Source organism: Tympanuchus pallidicinctus, unplaced genomic scaffold, assembly GCF_026119805.1.
Source record: "Tympanuchus pallidicinctus isolate F22 unplaced genomic scaffold, pur_lepc_1.0 scaffold1, whole genome shotgun sequence".
NCBI classification, from domain to species: domain Eukaryota; kingdom Metazoa; phylum Chordata; class Aves; order Galliformes; family Phasianidae; genus Tympanuchus; species Tympanuchus pallidicinctus.
Window position 1 is genome coordinate 89,359,233 of NW_026294618.1, and position 21,180 is coordinate 89,380,412.

The window sequence follows — 21,180 nt, forward strand, 5'->3', positions numbered from 1 at the left end:
TTTGCTTTATCCTCAGTAGATATGTAGAAAACGCTATGTCAACAAAAGACTATTAGAACACAAGGATTGTGTTTTAACAACGCTGAAATATATTTTTAAAGTAAGAGGCAATAGCTTTCTAACAAGCTTGATTGAGCTTGAAGAAACCCTTATACATGTTCACTTATATGCACTGTGAGAAGTTCTAAGAATTAAATGGGACACTTCTCTCAGTATGTTTGTACATATACATGAGGATGACACTGTCTTTTTTAGGGAGCATCTCAGACTCATGATTGTTGCTAAGATGAAAATAAGTAGTTTTTCTTCACTGCAAATACTCTTGCTCTTAAGGGCAAGTATTTTCAGTCTTATTTGCTCAGCAAATGTGTACAGCTTTTCCTTCCAGTGTGAAATTAGCAATCACCTCAATATGCACTCAAAAATTAATATCTTTACCTACATGACTCAAGAGTTATCCGTCACATTCCCCAGTTTATCCCTTCTAGTGAAGATATTTATACAGTTATGCCATTCTCACACAAATGTTGCAATTCAACAAATATTAAGGAGGCTTTCTTCTTTTACTCACCTGCACACTAAGATGAATCCATTTCTTCACAAGAATTCTCCCCAGTGTCATTACTTTTATTGGTGGCTGCAAACCATTTACTGTGCGATAATAAAACATGGTCTCTTTCTCAGATATTGTGAGTTTGAACACAGTCTGCCCATCAATAGCCTTTTCTATCACACACCTTTGGAAATAACCAAGAAAAACAACGTAAGGTCAGAAGCACACATATATACACATTCTTGCCAAGGTGCTATCCTGTAAAGTGATGCTAACCAGAATGCATTAAAATAAACGTTAAAATACAGATCTTGAGAAGACACTCACTGACAGTGAAAGTCACAGGATTACTAAGTATAAGAACTACCAAACAGACTTTACATCTTAGTCTGCAACATACATTTTTAATTTGTAGTGCATTCAAGCCCCTAATCTTAGGATCATTGAAGTTGGATAAGATCACTGATGTCATCTAGTGCAGCTATCAACCCACCATTCCCATGCCCACTAAACCATGACCCTCAGTACCACATCTGCCCTATTCTTGATAGCCTGCAAGGATGGAGACTCCACCACTTCCCTGGGCAGCCCATTCCAATAAAACCAAAGCCAAGTCAGGTGGCTACCTTGCCACTTGTTAGGTGTTTTTTTTCCATGGAGACTTCACATCAATATCAAACTCTACACTGAAATATAAGGACAAGAATATACTACCTATACTAACCCATGTTACATTTCTAAGTGTTCAAACAGTTTTGACAAATGAACAACCACCATGCTGAGGGCCCTGAGAAAGCATAGGTGATATATGCTTTGAATCAGCTATGTATTTTATTTATTAATCTAATCATTACTGCAACAAAATCTATTCCATTTCATCTGCTTGAGAAAACCAGTCCCCCATTTGCCCATGAAGAACCAAATACTTAGTCTGGTGCAACTGCTATAACAAGTATGCTAACTCATAAGAGAATCAGAAAACCAACTTTCCCATTAATAAATCTTCACCTTTCTACAGTACTCACTGCTACGCATTACAGAAATAGCATCAAAATGCTGTTCTCTGATAGCACCAATATTTGTTGATTTACACATAAAACTAAGGGAAAGATTAACTAACTGTTACCATTTTAGTCTCCTGGAATGTTGTCAGAATAACTTGACAAATGCAGATATTTATTTAGTAAACCTTACTGAAAATCATGTGTCTTAATATATTGTTGATTGATCTTTTCAACATTTTGTTTGCCTGTAAACACACTAGTTTTGCTAGATAATAAATGTGAGGAAAGGCTCAGCTAAGTAGCAAAATATTTAGGAACTGGATTTAGCCAGTTCCTGGATAAACAATAATTGGATAATCCCATTTTTTGTTTAATTTAGTTATCTAAAACAAACATTCCTGCATTGTTTTTATCCCCAAAGGGGATAAAACTTTAAGAAGGCAAGTGACCTTGATGTACATCACTTTGAAAACTGACAAGAACAAATGTGGATTATGACTCACTACTAAAAAAGCAAAATCAGAAGGTAGAAAACAGAGGAGGAAGGAAAAAAACAGCAGTAATATAGGCGACATAGGCATAAGTGTAAGTTCTGAATGGGAGCACTATTTTCCATTCCAGTTACGATTTCAGAGAGAAACCACTGTTCTTTATGAAGTTCCCAACTTCTGTTAACCTACAATCTCCTAGAGCCAATTCCTGGCATTCTTAATGGTGGGGTTGAAGGAAGAACAAAGCCACAGGGATCAATAAAGTAAAATTGGGTAGAAACTAATCTAGAGGCACTGCTGAACCTCTCACATTAACTACAGTACCTGGCAACATCTGCACAGGCTCAAAATCAGACATACTGTATTTCAAGGTGACATCCCACTTCTGTCTAAGTGCTTATGCAAAATACAGGAATTAATATAAGGCGATTGGATACAACTGTAGTCTTTTTTTCATTAAAAAAAGTAGCAACATACCTACTGCCCACTTCACAGTCAGGCCATTTCACTGCATTATTTTTGTGCATAGAAGGTTCTGGCTCATTTTTCTTCAACCTTCATTATTTTCTGGCCATCTAAATTCCAGTTAGCCCAACTCAATCTAAATTGAAACAAGCTGTCTGTAATGATTATTCATATATGCTAAGCTTCTACTCAGTCTTATCCTACTCTATTTCCAAGGGTTATCACCATATACTGTCTCCCAGACTATGCTATGTCCTACGCACTGGTTTCCTGAAAACCTTTAGATTAACTGATGAAGCACTTGCAGCATGAGAGGAAGCATAAGAAAAGAACACAAGTCAGACAGAAGAGGTTTGCTCACTTACTGCACATACTGCCTAAAGGGAAATAAATTTAAAGATTGGAGTTACAAACATCAGTGTTTTCTCACTGTCCTTTTGCATTTAAGATCTCCAATATGAGGGGACTTAAAAGCATACCTACAAAGATCTACACACGTTATAACGCATCCAAATAACATGGGCCTACTGCATGCAAGAGTACTTTTTAAGTAAATGAAATAGCTTGTTAGCATTTAAATTATTCTATGAGTAAAATGAGTTATGATCCATCTAAGGGCCTGGTGGCAGCACAAAGACTTAAATTAAACCCAGTTTAGTGGAATCCTCCAGTATAACAATGGGATTTAAAAGTCTCACAAATAATATTTAGTGAAGACATCTCCACATCAGAGACCGCAAAATGGAGGACAGCTGGCAAGTCAAACTTCTACCAGCCTGAAGGAATCACTATACCAATAAAATAAAAGGAAGACATCTTAGCTTGCAGTTAAATCATTTATCTTCTCTAGGATGCCTTCCAAGTCAAGCTTCCAGGGTTATACATGTGCAATTACTGTTCCTCCAAATCTTCCCCAGGACTGGAGTTCTGTATTCCTTTAATGAGGAAGATGAACTTTTTTTGGTAGACAGTAAAAAAAAATAGTCTGGACAGCAGCATATCATCCTCTCTGCTGGAATAAATGTTATCCAACTTCAATTTTCAATACTAGGCTCTACCATTGTCATTTCTACCTTGAATATTAGCAAACTCACAAGGCAGAGGAATGAAGCAAACCTCTACAAAAACTGAATAAAAACACTTAGATTTTAAAGCTATCTATAAAGTCCACTGAACAGAAACATGTACATCCCATGCCATTAACACAGCAGCAGTAGGAAAGTAATATTTTATACAAGCCCATGGATAATCAGACATATAGGGAGTCTGGTTTCTGTATAGTACTTCATCATTTGAAACTAAGCACACACATTTCACTATTTCAGGCTCTATGGAAGAACAGCCTATCCCACTGACAAAGTGTTCAACAGATTTCACTCAACACACTGCCACAAGAGCTTGCTTAGAAATTAGTTGGACATTTCTACTTCAAGTTAAGCATATGCTCTGCTAGATGAGAACCTGATATGCCTGCATGCATGCGGACAACATTACAACTTAAGACAACCCCAGGAAGAGGCTCTCTCATGTTTGAGATTCAAACATTTAGAAAATACTGTCTGCAAAAGACACTAGGCCAAAGCTCCAGAGACAGCTTCACATATACCTTCATCCTAGCTGCTTTACCTTAAGCTTGAACTGAAGTCACTTGTGCCCTCCAGGTCTCACTTATTTTCCATTCAATAACCATTATTTCTATACTGAGGTTGCTGTGTTGGTTTTTTTTGGTTTTTTTTTGTTGTTGTTGTTTTTTGTTTTTTGTTTTTTTTTTTTTTTAGAAAGGTAATTATCCCTCCATTAAAGCAGACTTAATTTCACACATTTCTAATGTTTCAGATTATTTTCTTACTCTTAAGCAACTTGTTTCATGGCAGCATGCAAAATAAGTATTCAATATTCTGCATTATCTTAATTCTACCAATTAGAGCACAAGTACAAAAGCATTTCTGATATATATCCTGAAATGTATTATAATTTTTCTGTGCTTTCACTTTAAGCAGGACCTACATAACTAGGAGAAGGACAAGGAGGCTCTGCATATTATGATGCATAGATAGAACTCTCCTGCAGGATTTGTCAATCAGCTTTCCAAAAAGCAAGTTTTTAATTGCAGTAATGCTCCACCAAGCTGAAAGGCTACTTCAAATAGCCCTATTTGCTGAACTATGCAACACATAGGTGCATAAGAGAGAACACCTAAAGAAACTTCATTAGTAGTCTTAATAGTGGAATATTCTGTAAAGGCAGTAATATGATCTCTAGTTCAGCCAACGTCTGTTATGGTCACTCCTCTATAGTACTAAAATATTCATTTGGGGAGATCTGAGGGTGTTTCCTCACTTGTTTAAGGAGTAGAATTGGTGCAATTCCTAAAAGTTCAGTTTTTTTCCCTCCCCATCAAGGAAGAAGCAAAAGCTCTGACAACGCATTTTCACAGCAGTTTTTAGGAGGAATGTGAATTAGAAACATACATTACGATTTTGAAGAATAGCGATGTGTGTTGTATGCAAATAGTTTCCACTGCAATAACGGGACTTCTATGTGAGTCAATGCTACTGAAACTGAGCCTACTGTCCTGACATTTGCAAAGATCCCAAACTAAATACAGCTTTAAAACAGAGTTTCTCACTGCAGCTTTTTAAAATTTTAAATAGCTTGCTAATAATGATCTTGACTGCAATGATCAATTTTTTTAAGAGCCCCAGGAAAGTAAACACCTTCAATACTACTTACATTACACCTTCTTGCTCAGGTTTCAACCATACAGTTAACGTAAATGAAGCTGACAGCCTCAGTAATGGGGGAGTAGAGAAGCAATCCTTCTGGTTATGAAAAATAAAACTTGAAGCGTTGCTGAAGGACCCTGGAGGCAAGTCCTTTTTGTCCTCTGTGACACAGGTGCCGAGGCCTTCAGGAAAAAGCAGTTTATATGAAGGAGGTGATGACCTGTATGGGCATTCTTGAACACAAAACCTCTGAGTGCAGGACATAATACTTTCAGCAGCTACTGAGCTATGACAAAAAGTACTTCGGTCTGGCAGCCCACAGGTGGCTTGAGTTGGCACAGTTGACACATTCTTGAAAGCTCCCACATTTTCAAGTCTAGGGAAATGTCCCTGAGAGCTGACCAACACAAAGGAGTCATAACAAGTTAAGATTAAAGTTTCAATAGCATGAAACAAGAAACGACACCTCAAGGAAAGAGCCCAGCAATTCATGTTTACAAAAAAGCTCCTCCTGATTAAAGCATCCATAAATAAATAACGATGTCCATGTCGGTAGTAGTGTCCTCAGGTGGTACACTCTAAGAGTTTATGTAGCATTCCATCTTCAGAACACCAATTCATGGACTCAGTCCTCATCTACGTCTTCCGGCCAGTAAAACACACGTGAGTGACAGCTGGTATCTGCAAACCACAGAAAACAGACAATGCAAGGGAGAAATGGGATTTTTCTGACCGGGGCCAAGCCCCACTGGGGTTATTAAGTATTTGGAGTCTTTCTTCAACTTTCTATCAGCAGATCAATCTGCACGCTTGCTGGCCAACACCAAATATCTCCAAAACGAGGCCCCGAGGAACAGGCCTGCTGCAGGCCACACGCAGCTTAACCCAGATCTGCTGTGATACACAGAGCAGACACACAGCTTTACACTTTAAGGTGATGAGCACAGAGTACTGCAGCAAACCACAGCATTAGCGAACAGTTTAGCGTCAGGCACTCAGAATGTATTTTCCAGCAGTTTCAAGCCTGTTCACCGAATTCTTAAACCCCCCAGAGCTTACCTCAGCTTTACACCGCTAGCTGTAAGCTGCTCGACCTCAGCCTGCCAGAGCTATTCTAGGGCACAGACAGTGGCTGCAAGCGATGCTCCTCCAGCACCTCTTCTCCTGAGGCACACTGTGGGTGCGGCTGCTGGCCGCCTGCCCCGTGCAGCACCCCACTACCCCGCTCTTCCCCACTCCCTGCCCTTTCCCGCCGCCCAGCTCCCACAGCTCCTTTCAGCCCTGCGCAAAGCTGATTAGCTCCACACTCCCCATCTGGCCCAGGGAATCTTGCTAACTGCAAATACCTTCCCTGATATTCACTGGCAGGCATCTCAGCCGGCTAAGGGGCCATTAAATAATTTCGTTTACCCATTACTTACTACACCCAGCAGGAGAGCAGAGCAGTGCAGCTCCCTGCAACACCACCATGGTCTTCTCCCACCCCATGGCCCAGGCCCACCAGCAGCCCCCACTCTGTGCCTACCACTGGTTCAAGTAGCTGCACCTGGTCGAGGCACTGTGTCCGTGCTCCCCCCGCCTGGCTTTAGCTGTTACATCCGTCCCCCAGGTAAAACAAGGCAGTCCTCAGGGAGTCACAGCACTGACGTTGCTATGAAATATTTAACACAGCCCTTGGCAGAGAGCCGGTTCCTCAGGATGGGCCAGCAGCCTGAGGGGTGCCTTGCCCAGGGCACTCACATTTCCTGTGGCGAAATTACCCTGGGCAGGGTGGGGGCCAAGCACTTCACTGTTCAAAGGCTTAGAAAGTGCCATTTTCTCAGGTTTCATAGTCACAGAACTTAGATTTCTGCATGTAGAGAAAGGAGAATTAATTTGTCTTACACATGCTGGAAACAGCATGCAAAGCTGAAGCAGACAGAGCAACTGAGGAGCACAGAGCCAGAGCAGAACCATCACAGATATGCACCCCACACACACGCATCTCCCTCAGCACCTACGGCCAAAGGTATCGTTTACTAAATATGATTCACAATTTTACGTACATTTAAAACACCAAACTTCGTAACCCTCTGTGAGGCTATAGCTGTTATGTTTCAGCACATTATCTTACAGCCTGCATTAACATATGAGTAGCTGCATCAAGGCCCAAAGGTGTATCTATCTATGTATGTCTTACCCAGTCTGGGAAAGTGCTGATACCAACTTTCTGAATACTGACTTTAAACACTCCATTTATAGTGCAGTTTTTAAGTGTAAAGAAGAAAAGATACACTGTCAAGACCTTCAGATATTGACATGAACCTCATTTCTCTTCAGTATGACTGTGCAGAGAGAAGTACAAAGTTGTCACCAGTGAGCTAAGCATGAGCTGTAGCGGGTTGTTTAAGTATTTGATTGAGAAAATCCATTTAACACATCCCCCAAAGATATATTAAAAATATACAAATTTTATCTTTGTTGTGGAAGTTGTCAGGATGAAGTTCATGTAAGTACCTTTCCTGGCAACCTCATTACACCAGACTTCAGTAGTCACCTTAGTTAGTAATGCATGCTACATTACGACAAAACTCTGCTGCAACATATAGAACTGGTAAGAAACCTTCCTCTTTTAACTCCTAATGCATTTTACCAAGTCCTTCATCCCACATTCAAACAAGCTCCTCCACTGTTTCTGGAACATGTGTTAGTGTACAGATCTTTTTCCTAAAGTAAAAAACTCCCATCAAAGCTTTATCAGTCACTTCACAGTGTTTTCATGTCCTGGTAGTCATTAAATACTGTAGATCTTTGGTCAAAATCACCTAAAAAAATTCAAATTAAGAAAAATTTGGTCACCACAGAAAGGGTGGGTATATGACACTTATCCGAGGCATGGCAACACCAAATTACAGAAAGCATTTCTGAAAGTATACAGTAAGACCATAGCCTACCATATTATCAGCAATATAATGGCAAAAACACTCACAGATCAAGAACAAACTGGGTCTTTTAAACCATAATAAAAGGACAGAACATAGTAGGAAAGATTACATAATGGCTTGAGTTGAAAGGAACCTTATAGAAGATCCAGTTCTAAACCTCCCTCCCACAGGCAGGGATGCTTTCCTCTAGGTGAGGCTGCCCCAGTCCTGATGCAGCACCTCACACTTGGCTTAGTCAAGCAAATCTCTTCTTCAGAAGAGTTCTCCTTCATCTCTTCTGAAGATGAAAAACTAACGAAAGGTATTGTGCATGTATTTAGCTTCATTGTTGATTCTGTTTCATGGTTTGTTTTGGTATTTAGATCTTTAATGAGTTTTACTGAAGCTTTCCATACCAGCAGATTTCTGAACTCATGACCAGCAGTCTCAGGACTCACTGGCTACTCCTAGGAGGTTAGAGTGGGTTACTAAGGAAGCAAAGCAGCAAAATTTAGTTTGTTAGACAGTATTCCCTTCACTGACTGATGAAGCTATAGAAATGTTTGTTATGATTTGATACAAGAAGTCATCTTTGTATTATCAATTTGTAAACCCTCAAAATATCAATTTGTACACGCTCAGTAGAGATCAGTGGAGCATCTTGTTGAAGGAAGTATAACCACAGGGACCAAGCAAGCTTGCCTACAGAGAAACTTAGCACTACCATTTCAAAACTTCAGTCTGCTCTCAACTTTGCAACTGTGGTATCATGGAGAAAAAAAAAAAACCTTGTTGTACACTGTCATACTGCATTTGTTTTGACTTGCACAGTCCAATACCAACTTAAAATAACTGCTTAAAATTACAATTCCTGGTAATATTTGGGTAGAATTTCCCAATAGTAATTCATTTATCTCCCCAAGAGAGCAAGGGTGGTCTGCTCAGTCACAATTTTTAAAATACTATTTTAACTCTTATTGAACGAAGTCGCAACAACCACTTCTGTCAACTTCTGCTTTCTGATAAGTGTGAAAACTTGTGATCTATCCAAAGAATTTGTTTCAAAATCCTTCATCTTTTGCCATCACCTCATACCAATACTAGCTTATATTTGTGCAGCGTTGACCAGTCACATGCTACTATTCCTGCTATTTTGTGAAGCGACATAAGCTGACTAACTCACGCAGCATGACTTTCAAAGATTAGGCTCAAGTGTACAATTCAAAGTTCTCTTTCAGTGAATGTTCATAAAGATTAGTTTTTATGACTGCTTTTTCTCATAAACCTACACTATTTGAATATTTTCTGGAAATTAACATAAAAGTTCCATTTGCATAGCCAAGTCAATATTTATTTCAAATTTAACTGTCTAACAAAATTATTTTTTCCAATATTTTCCAAGTAATAATAAAACTACAGCACAAGTACATTTTAATAGCTGGAGGGGAGTTGATTATAACAACCCAGAAATAATTAACAACTTATGTTTTAAAGGGGAGGTAATTCTGTGTAAGCCAGTGAAATAAATAGTAGAGTAAAATTTTCTGAAAGCACAGGAGGAGGTGGAAAGTATTTTATAGAGCTGTTAAGAGCCTTTTAACAGCTTTAGAAGTACAGTACATCACACAGCTTATTTTAGCACCAAAAACTTTCTTTGTTACTAGAACAGCAGAAATGAAGTAATCTTTTCAGCAACAAGTTTTACAGGCTTCTTCCACTTGTAAGCACTGAGCTAGACTGCACATCTCCACACGTACAGAAATCTCCACAAGGACTTCTCCACATATACTTACTTTTGGGTGACCATGATGGACTGCCCAAGCATGAAAAGCCACCGCATACAGCTGAAGCACTTGGGTTCTAATAATTGACATTTCTCCTCTGGAAGTTCACACCCTGAACTTGCCTCAGTCAGGAGGCCTTTCTGGTGAATTCTTTTTTCTTCTCACAGGCTGTCTTCTGTAGGTCTCAAGGGAGAGACCTGGAAGAAAAACCTACAGAAAACTACTGCTGGGGCAGTAGGCCTTACAAGAGCAGGTTAGAGCTGCACAACCCTCCTGCATGTAGAGGAGGCATTGAAGAGCTTCCCATAGAGAAGCAGAAACTACACCCTTGCTGCACCAGTGGTAATCACTGATGCCCAGGGAAACAGCTGCCCCATCACTGAATTCGCTCCATTTCATGAGCAACTGAAAAACAACCAAATTGGTTGTCAGCCTGTTTTCTTCCCTTCTTCCCACCCCTTTGCAGCTCAGCTATGCCAGCACAGCACAGCTATGACCTCAAGAAAGTTCTCTCTTTAAATCATTTGCAGCAATCAGGTCTGGTTTGCTCCCCAAGCTCTGAAAGCGCAGAGTTGCCTTGGGAGCATAGTTCAGCTGATTTCAGGCCCTCTTTCCACTTCAAATCGACGTCAAGCAAGTCAGTGCTATTTGGCTCCTAAGTTCCCCTGTTCTATTATGTGCAATCTTTCAAATGCATGCAGTGCCTGTAGAAGCCACATGCACTGCTTTAAAGTAGTGATTCCTGTGCTCCTGGCAGTTTTCTTCAAGAATCATTTAAAAAGTGTGTTGCATTTAAAGAGACAGTGGTCTCCCAAGAGCCACTAAGTTAAACTCGTTACACTTCCACCTGTGAAAAATATTAACATTATTCATCATCTTAACTTTGAGCTCTTCATTATTCCCAGTTATCTTCCACAAGTATTACCCTTGCTGTAACAGCATACACATTTTTGCATAAAGTCATTCTGTGCATTTATTCTACACTGTAAATTCTGAGGAACATTAACATTCACTGTAGGATTATATACTTACATAGAATTGTAGGGTAAGTATAGGCTAGCTTAAATCAAATAAATGGACACCCGTCTCATAATAAAATTCAGATGTTAGATTAAAGAAAGCTGTCTGAAGAGGAAACAAAACTGGAGAAAATCCATGTTCTAATCATAGTTCAGAAATGAGTAACTACATGTCTGGGTTTCAGTTTCCTCATCTGCAAATTGAGAAGATTGATATCACTTTAGCAAAGCACTATGAGATACGCAAGAAAGTAAAAAAAAAAAAAACACTATAGAATTACCATGTGCAGAAAAACAGCTGAGTTTAACCTCTCAATTGTAAAATCCAAATATTTTCCCTAAAGTTCAAGCAAATGCTCAACTTTATAGCTGAAACAAGAAATTATATTTAAGAAAAAGATCTACTATTAAAAGCCAAAAAGATGGAAGCTTATATGATGCTCTATCCTCCAAAAGATTGATCCCAGAAATGCTAGAGGACAGTCAATATCCTATGGCAACAGTTGATACAGTCGACCTTGTACCTTTATAAATCTTTCCTGTATGACCAGCTAAAATAGAAATAGTATCTATAACAGGAAAATATAATCTAAGAGTCACAACAAAGTATAATGTATTTGCATGCCCATTGGTAAAAGTGTTCTGAAGGAAGAAGAAGAGGAAGCCCCCCGAAACAACAGAGAGACAGAGGAACCTCATGTAGTAAGAAGAGCTCAGTAATGGTTGTAAAGTCCTTCTGTTTTTCCTCGCAAAGCTCCCAGGGGAGCAGATCTTTGAGGAAAGGTTGTTTTAACCTCATTCTGATTTAATAATAAATGCAAACCTATAAAGCATGATAAGCAAGTCTGGGGGAGATAAGGCACAACATAGAAAGCATTAATACAACTAGATAGTAAAATTATGAAAAACATGCAGCTGGATTATGCAGCAGATCCAATCTAACAGATCACTGCTGTCTAAGTAGCTGTCCTTCTCCACCCAAAAGATTTATCAGATTGAGTCCAGTGAGTGCCAAAATTGGGTAAAAGGATATTAGAAAGAAGAGGACCACCTATTCTTAATGTAGAAAACTTAATCTCCGTCTCTTCCCAAGGCCAAAATTAGTGACAATTTTTGAACCATAGACTGCAGCATGATTTAATTCAGAACATTATGCTTTCTGGCATCTTCCTTCTTCCCAGGAGCTGAACAAGGTAAGCAGCCCCAGATAAACTTAGTTTCTACCTGCCATTCAAAAAAAACCTTGAAGAGCAACAATCAAAATTTTTATATTACTATGGGGAAGGAAGAAGAATTCAGTCACAGTATATTCTCTTTAACTTGACTTAGTTCACCTGTGTTTACACACACCTTCCTGACAAAACGTGGCACATTATGTCCAGAACTTCAACAGATAGAGAAGACAAAAAACAAAAAAGAGAGATAGTGATGCCCATTTTTCTTATATGCACTCAAAACCAAGGAAAATATATATTTTTAAAGCAGGACTGCTTCGCACCATTATTACTATTCCCATAACCATCCTAATGAATATGCTGAAATACCAATGCAATTTTCAACAGGAGTGTGCAAAAATTTCAAACAGTTTTGTATAGCCTCAGTCCAATTTAGTCCCTCTTCAAGTCTCTGAGGAAAGGTAAAGTCCTCAGGGAAACTGGGATATTAAAAAGCAAAATAAACTGTGCATTCATCAACATGCTTAAACTGATACAGATGAAGACAGGCAAAGCACTGCTTTACTTATATCAATATGGCTAAAACAATGCAGCCTGTTTTTAAAATGATAAAAGGGCAGCCAACAATCCCTTGTATTTTTCATTATTTATATTTAAAAAGATCTAGATATTTTCTTTTAATCAAGGTCATTTGCTAAATATATATATATATTTTTAATAAATCTCATAAGAAAGATTTCTCCTGCAGAATTGGTCTCAGAGCAATGAAAGCCATCAGCCTTGGGTATGAGGTGCTAAATAGCTAGGGGTTTCTTTAGTCTCAGCTGTGCTTCTGTAGTCTTACTTAGAGACTGGACAGAGAAATCTCCCATTATGACAGACTGCAAAGGAGAGTGACAGCTGAATTCACAGGAAAAGCCTCAAGACCAATGAGAACACATGACTTGGCTTGGGCCCAAGCAACAGTGTTGAGGTTTAAATCCTCTCATTCAAGGACACCTTCACAGAAACCACACATGTCTATGCCTTTCAGCATCTGGATATTTAGGATAAAGAGAATTATTTACCATACTCCTCAAAATACTTTATGTTAATTTCATAATTTTCATGAAATAACACTAAGGAATACAAGCATTATAGCTGCATAATATAATTGAGAAAGTAACCTCATATTACAGTCCAGTTTTCAGGGTCAAGATGACTACTAATCCATCATCTGCATATTTAAAATACGCAATTCAGCTCCCAGTCACTGAAATACAACCCAAAATTCCTTCGCCCGTACTCTGCTTCTCTTGAAAGTAATTTACAGAAGAATGCAATTATTTCTCAATTAGCCATCACAAATTTGTAGAGAACTAATTCTTGAATAAGACCGACCTTTAGATATTAAAACTTATGATTGTTACATACTGCATTGCTTTTACTCAGAGCATTTCCTGTGTATCCAGCCTTTTGACACTTATGTACTGCAGAAGTTTTAAGCAGTTGAAATGATTTTAAGTTCCTAATGTTATTTTTCATTCTGAAATTCATGCAGCCATCTACATAGCAATCTAACATCCCTAGAGCTCGAAATACCAGCAAGCCTTCCGAATTCTCACATGTAAAGCAATGTCCTTGCTAGCCTACTCTAGACATCTGTTATGGACAACAAATGACTGAAGATATTCATTCCTACTTTAAGATAATAAATTCTTTGAATAATACTTGTTTATTTTTTAAAAGATGCTGTTCAGTTTATAAGCTCATTCAAAGGTCAGTCCCAGTTCCAATCTTGCCAGCCATCCAGTGCAGACAGAACTTTGATGTTCTGCTGAGACTTTAACTTTTCAGGAGAGCCAGTGGTGGCATCAGGGTTCAAATGAAGAGATAGTAAGCTGAGGGTCCTTTTAGCTTTGGCAGTTTATATCTCTCAACATACAATCAGTCACCTTGATCTCATTTCTAGTATGCTAGGTAATTTCTTCTAAAAAGGAAAAACTTAAGTGATTTGAAAGCAGACAAAGCTTGAGTTCCCATGATTATTCTTACAAATGAAATCTGTCCTTTTAATGAAAATGCTCACTATGAGGTAGGCTAAGAACAACCAGCTTGTAGTTATGGCAAGTACACTTTGGAGTCCTTTTCCCATAATAAAATGTCATTAACTTGGTGTACGGGTTGAAAGTACTGGTATACAATCAATCCATTATAGTTTGCATCCCACAAGAAAGTTAACAGTAAGAATTCATCCTTCTTGGTTGATTTTACACAGTGTCACTGTTGGCCTGGATATCTAAAAATGAAATCTGGGACTGAAACAGTTGTCACTTATAATTCAGTATTAAAGATGTGTCCCATCTCTTAGCTTTATATAAATAATTTCATTGAAACCTGTAAGAATTCTTACTCAGAAGATCAAAAGAAAAAATTGATACAGATAGGTGTAAACATTCTGATTCAAAAGTGATAATCCAGGAAGATATGGTTGAGCTCAGAAACGTACAACTAAATTGGAACCTGAGAATCTTTGAAGCTGACTCAAGCCTTCACGAAATCTTGAGATAACTCACAGTATTGGCATAGTACCTCCAAATTAATTCAAAATAGGAAAGCTCAGACTACTCAGAAGTAGTTGTTTTCTCTTTTCAACTTACGAGCTGGAGCTTTCTGTGTCAAAGTAAAAAGACATGTAGTTGGGAAGTATGCTTTCTCTTGACAGACACACAAATTAGTACAATAGTCCTGGAGGGAATAGAAGGCCAGACAACCAAGACCACAGCTCGCTGCTGATCAAAGTTCCAGCTTCTTTTCTAGTCCAAATGTACAATTCTTTATACCTTCCACGTGTTGACTTATAGGAGATGTTGTTCCTTTGGCACAGAAATCTTCAATTTGAAATTTACTCCTGCTGTATAATGCTGAAGTGGAACACATTCATAAAAGCTGATTCATGCTTTCTGAGCATCTGTTTGCAGGAGGGATAAATAAAACTGAACTGTGGTGAAACACTCCCCACAAAACAGATAACTCAGGTATTCTGTCAAACACATCTCCCAGTAGCAGGCCTGGCCTCTTACTTTAACCTCTGGAAAGAGGCATCCGCCACTGTCAGTGCTCCTTCCTACTTAAACAAGGATGAAATCTCCTTATATGAAAATAGAGTAAAAAGGGAACTGACAAGACACAGCATCATTTTCTCCCTGATTTTAACTGCCAGAGTTTTTATTTAGACCATTTTCCATAAAGAACTCTGTGTAGGAAGTGCCTGCTAGTCTTCTGTATTCATGACCAACATGTCAATCTCTTATAATCAAGAAGTGAGATTCTTCTCCCTGCCACGTAAAGCTCCTGAGGGTGTCCACTGATACATCAGGCAAGCCTGAACTAAACCACCAACAGCAACACATAAAAAGAGCAGAAACAACATGAGGAGCGGGGACTTGAGGGTGTTTGCTTTACATGAGGGCATGAAGCCATATATTCCTGACTATAAAAAGCATATGCAAAACACTGATAGTTTGACAAGTAGGACACATTTTTACAAATATAAATAAAACACTGAGCAACACTAAAATCAACTGGAACCTGCTTGACATGTTAGCCCACAGTGACAGCTGACAGCAGTGACAGAAAACTTAAAAGATGTGGAAAACCTTTCTTTTGAATCTGCCAGGCTCAACACTTGCTTTTTATTATAGAAACTCTCCATTTCCCCCCTCAAAAAATGCACATACAAAGGGTTTATTTGCCTGTATTGATGAATATGGAGGTAAAATATTTGCAGTTAGGTTACTAGTGTGCTTTAGACCTGTTATAGAGAGCTGATTTCTAGGTAAGTAGCTTGCATTTTCTCAGTCTTTTCCTTTAAGAAGAAAACAAGAGGAACAAACAATAGGAAATTTTATGATGAGCAGATCAGCTCAGTGGAAATCACCTTTATTAGTGTACTTGCATTGTCACCTTCACTGACATATTTCAACTGAGTCATTTTTACCTGTGTAAAAGTACCACAGCAATACCCTCACTGTCACCAAATTCAACCAAGTCAGGTTGGACAAAAGACTAAAAATGAAATATTGGCATCATCCATTATGAAATACCTTCCAAAAATATATACATGTGACTGGAGTAAAAGACTCGCACATTCTTTTTGCTCTTGGGCCCTGCTTTAAATTTTAAGTGTACTGATAATATTTGTCAATATTCTAATTCATAAGGAGAGAATGTTAAGAACCATGAACTAAGCCTCAATTGAGAGATGGAAGTAAAGTTATGAGCGCTTTAAATACATGATGAATATATTCATATGCCTTTTGTTCTGAGTGCAGATAGAGGGACTCTCCTAAGGGGTAATTTAACCCTCTTAAATTAATTTCCTCCTTTCGAGAAGAATCCAGGGAAGAAGCCAACCTGCCATTTCTGATTCTGACCAACTCATTTCTGAGATCTCTACTTCCATTTCCTCATACAAACACTAATTTGTCAGAGATATATGTCACCTTTATCTAAGTAATGTTCTAAAATATTATAGCTCTATGAAGTTATCTTGTTCTCTGAATCAACTGCCCGATTAAATAGTGCATTTTATATTTAGATAGCTACTATTATAATAAATACCCATACTAAGCAATTCAGCCAGCTATCCCTATTGAGGATGTGATTACATCAACTTTGGACTACACTGAAGTGATATTTAGATATCTGAGTTCTTGTTTGAATTATTTATAATTGAAACACAACATGAATTTCATAAGTTCTTCATATTCATTATTTAAAACATACTTTGAGTAGTTACAGGCCAACTCTAGGATAAGGGCAACATAGTAGTAATACCTTTCTCACATGATCACAGACCATATCTGTTGGCTTTGAAGACTCCTACTGACTCAAATCACAGCTGAAGACATAGACCACAATTTAAAATGCGCTGAAAAACATTTAAGCCTCTAAACTTTGTATTTGCCTGTGTTCATGCTATAAAGCTCAATGACTATAATAGTCATGGAAAATTAACACTGAAGGGGTACCGGCTAATTTAGAATGAATTTGTTTTAAACATGGATGAAGACAATTCATTTGCCCAATTGCCTAGAGAAATGAAGTTTTGAATGACGAAATTAAGGCCAGCTGTTGAAAGAACTCTAAAAACCTAGAAAAAACTAAGGGTAAAAACAGGAGTCTGCAACACAGAGAAAGCAGTCTAATTTTTATACAGTAGAAGAGAAAGCAGACAGTCTAAAAAACTACTACTTAAGAAATGTAAATTAAGTTACTAGAAATTTACAGCATTAGAAGTGAGTATAGTTAAATTTTAGTTTTGCGTCTGCTTTTTAACTACTCAAACCTTTTGACTAGGCTCATCACATTTTCTGTGCACATTTTTCATGTTGTTAATTTGCTGGTGTAGCCAGATTGTATTCTGCCTCTGTGCAAATGACCCATCATTCACCAGAAGACTCAATTTCAGCATCCCCATACACTTCTAGGAAGATTTTGTTTGCATGTAGATTGGTCATATCCTCACTTCTCTTCTAGGCTTTGGATTTCAGCACACATGCATCAGTTCAGATCTGTCACAGATCTTAGAGAAACTGGAGCCAGCTGGCCAGCTATCTGCAACAATAGAAACTGCCTGAGGAACTCAGCTTTCTGTTTGCAGTTTGCATTTAACACAAAACCCATCAAATTGGTCTTGGTCATTGTGAGCTTCTAATTAAATCTTCCTAAAGACAAGGTCACAGACAATTAAAAGGAGAAAGAAAGCTTAGCAGGAGTAGTGCTTATGCTACAGGAACTTTATTTTTAAAACTCTCAAATACCACAGAGCTTTTAAAACAAAAGCAGAAGCAAGATGCAAGACTGCCCTAGGCTCTGCTCTTCCTGCTCAGCACAGACAGCACAGAAACTGCTCAAAACCAGAAATCTTTCAGGAGGTCTCAAACTTGCAAATAGAAGAACAAGTCAATTAGATTTTGGTGAGTAAATATGTGTTTGAAAGGATACAAATCCACTAACGCATATCAGAATCACAAGGTATTGCATTACATAGCAACATTGCCCTGGTACAACTTGGCTGAAATTAAAAGGAAAAAACACCCAGATAGATTGTTTCCAGAAGCAACCTGAAAACAAAGCATGTCTAATATATGAAATAGTCTCATAAATCCTCAACAATGACTTAAGGAATAAAACAACAAAATAAAACTACAGAGGTTAATCAACAGATGGGAGACAAATGTCCGTGGTTAACAGCTAACATCATGAGGAAATCTGAAGGCCAATATGTGCAGACATTATGGCAGATAAAGTAGCAGAAAGTAATCCTCACAATGAGATAAAATAGCTTTTTCATATCATTATGATTTGAAAAATATAGTAACTTCATTTGAAATATCAAAATCTAGTCAGCGTAAGCTATAACATTAATAGGCTGAGTAAAGAGAATAAATAGTTTTATCCTATTTAATCATAAATTTGGTTTAATGACCTTTATCTGATTACATGAGCAGCCCAAGCAACAATATTAAATAAATAAATAGAATATTAAAAGATTGTTAGCAGATAAGCTGCTTGGAAATATCTAAATTAAATGTAGTCAGAGGGAGGAGGTTCAACATTTAATGGTATATACATATTCAAAATTAAGATGATTGCAGCAGTGCTCCTACTGAGCCTCAGGCCTGTTGCTGCTGAAATCCTGGGAGAAACCTCTTATTGGCATCCTAGTGGGAGCTAAAGGATTTCCCAGGAGAGATGCTGGCATGACCCTTAGTCCTGTAGAGTTAACTTTCTCTGGTGAGAAAACCTGAACAGACTTCTAACACAGGTACTCTTCTGTTATACATAGATATACTCATTGCACAATTTCCTAGTACCACTGGACTTCAGATCTAACAAAAGAAAAATCAAAGCTGTATCCTTAAGCTTGTACTAAACAGTTAACACTGAGATCTTCCCAAGTGGAAGCATGCTACTTAGCACACATCTTGTCTGAACAGTCCCATACATATATATACATATATATATTTTCCTCATCAACAGTACCAATCTGAACAAAATCACAGTGCCTTCAATTTTCTAGACCTTTACTTTTGTTCCTGTCCCTCATTTTACTAGTTTTGTGCAATACACCTTGACCTTAATTGCTTAAAAAAAAAAAAGCAACAAACAAGATAGCACCCCAGCCTTTTTCCTAACATCACAAAACTCTGTTGACACACCCAAGCAGGCAAAACACTGAAATCAAAACTTCTGCCAAAGACAGACCTTCACCAGAAGTCAAGGTGTATGCAAGCTTTCTAAACAGGCTTGATTAGTAAAACAAAAACATTTTACATAGAAGTTCTAAATGCACCTGCTATCCCAGAAATGACACTGGCTGTATGATCAAGACAGATTATGTTTTATCCTGGCTTAAGAATGTATTTGTATCTGGAGTTCAAAATGAATATTCTATCCCATTGGCAAGTGCAGAATCCATTTTTTAATGGGAAAAGGAAGTCAAACAGTGGGGTCTACCATCAAAGATTTATGTATATATATCTCAGATACAAGAAAAAAATAAGATATGGAAAGCAAATGATCCTTATTATAGGTTAAAACAAGACTTTCGTGACTGACACTTTATCCTTGCAACTTTCCCAAATCTAAATACTCTAAGGGAAGTCCTCTACCTTGAATTTTTCCCAGCTCTCTCAACGTTTCCACTATTAGAAAGTTACCTACTGTAGCAATTGGACAGTAGGGAAATACAATGGGAAAAGCATTGCAACAAAAGTGTGATGAAGGAAAGACCAGCATGTTAGAAAGGTGCTATAAAGGAAGGGAAGAAGATTGCTCACCCATATCAGAAGATTCTAGGTTCACAGGGAAAAACTTCACCAAGGAGGGACCTTCAGAAAGAGATCCATCCCCAGTGGCCATCAGCCCTGAAATGAGGTCTAAGAGAGGGGCAGCCAGGCTCCACCCCTTGTGGTCACAGATGAATTGCCTTCACCTGTGCTCCCAGAGCTGACCGGGTCATTTACCCAGGTGCTCAATCAGTGGTTCAGGCCTTAACTCAACAGTTACCATACACCTGCTCAGGTCAAAAGGGTAAAGCAACTGCTTTCCTCATCAGCAGCAGAAGGTTTCTGCTAGTGAAATACCTATATTTAAGACTCAACCTATATGCATCACAAAACAAAGTATGCATGCAAGAAGAACCAGAAAATTTTATGTATTTCAATATCATTTAATTTTGAAACACTATATTAAAAATTAGATGTCTTCACATTTGTGTAAAGTAAGGAAAAAGTCAGTTCCAATAAAGAACAATGAAACATTTCCATGGTAATACATCCCCTCCGCTCTCCTTCTCATCAGTCTCCCTTGTTTCCCCAGATGTATCTCTGAAGTCGCCCTGACCATACCTTCAACCTCCTTCCTTGACTTTAAGAAGCTTCTCTGAAGCATTCTGCCCACCAATTGCACATCAACAAGCCAGAGAAATAAATACTGAACTACAAGCTTTTTGTCAGAGAAGACAGTAGTTTGAGCTTTTCCAGCTAGATGTTACTTTCCATGAAACTTGTAAGAACCATTCTTTTCCAAGATTTTTACCCCTTATTGTGTTCTTCCCCTCTAATTCTGGATTAAAAAGGACAGAGAGTAACAGAAAAGAGTAGATGGAAACTGCTTAAGCCTCACAGTTTGAATAAGCAAAGTTTAATTCTTACATGCACTGCAAGAGAGATGTTGAGTGCTTTCTAGCCTTTCTGGCCCACTGAATGTATTTGTTTGGGAAAATATAAATGACAAATTGACTTTTAGATTAATGGCTACCATACTGGTAATGTACAAATCACTTTTAACAGCCACTATTAACTTGGTAAAGAGAAGCTTGCTAACTGCTCTTTAATTAAGTACACTTAATGACCTTAAGGGGATTAGTAGTCTTGTCTGATAATCAATAAGCATGGCAAGATTGCTGCCCCATAGACAGGGGCTGGAGAACAAAATTAATCTCTGCAGATTAGTTCAACCTGGTTTGCTAAGACTATTACAAAATTACTTCAGTTTAATATGTTTGTAAAT

The 21,180-nt window shown here is 38.1% G+C and overlaps 1 protein-coding gene across 1 annotated transcript in view; it reads right to left on the reverse strand.

Moving 5' to 3' along the window:
• The window catches only part of USH2A (usherin), a 391,368-nt gene that overhangs the window by 366,111 nt on the left and 4,077 nt on the right, over positions 1-21,180 (reverse strand). The window contains exons 2-3 of the mRNA XM_052681187.1: positions 5,247-5,920; positions 572-737 (exon numbers count right to left, since the gene is read on the reverse strand). Of these exons, the coding sequence (XP_052537147.1) occupies positions 572-737; positions 5,247-5,767 (687 nt within the window). The 5' untranslated portion in view covers positions 5,768-5,920. The remainder of the gene's footprint in view (positions 1-571; positions 738-5,246; positions 5,921-21,180) is intronic.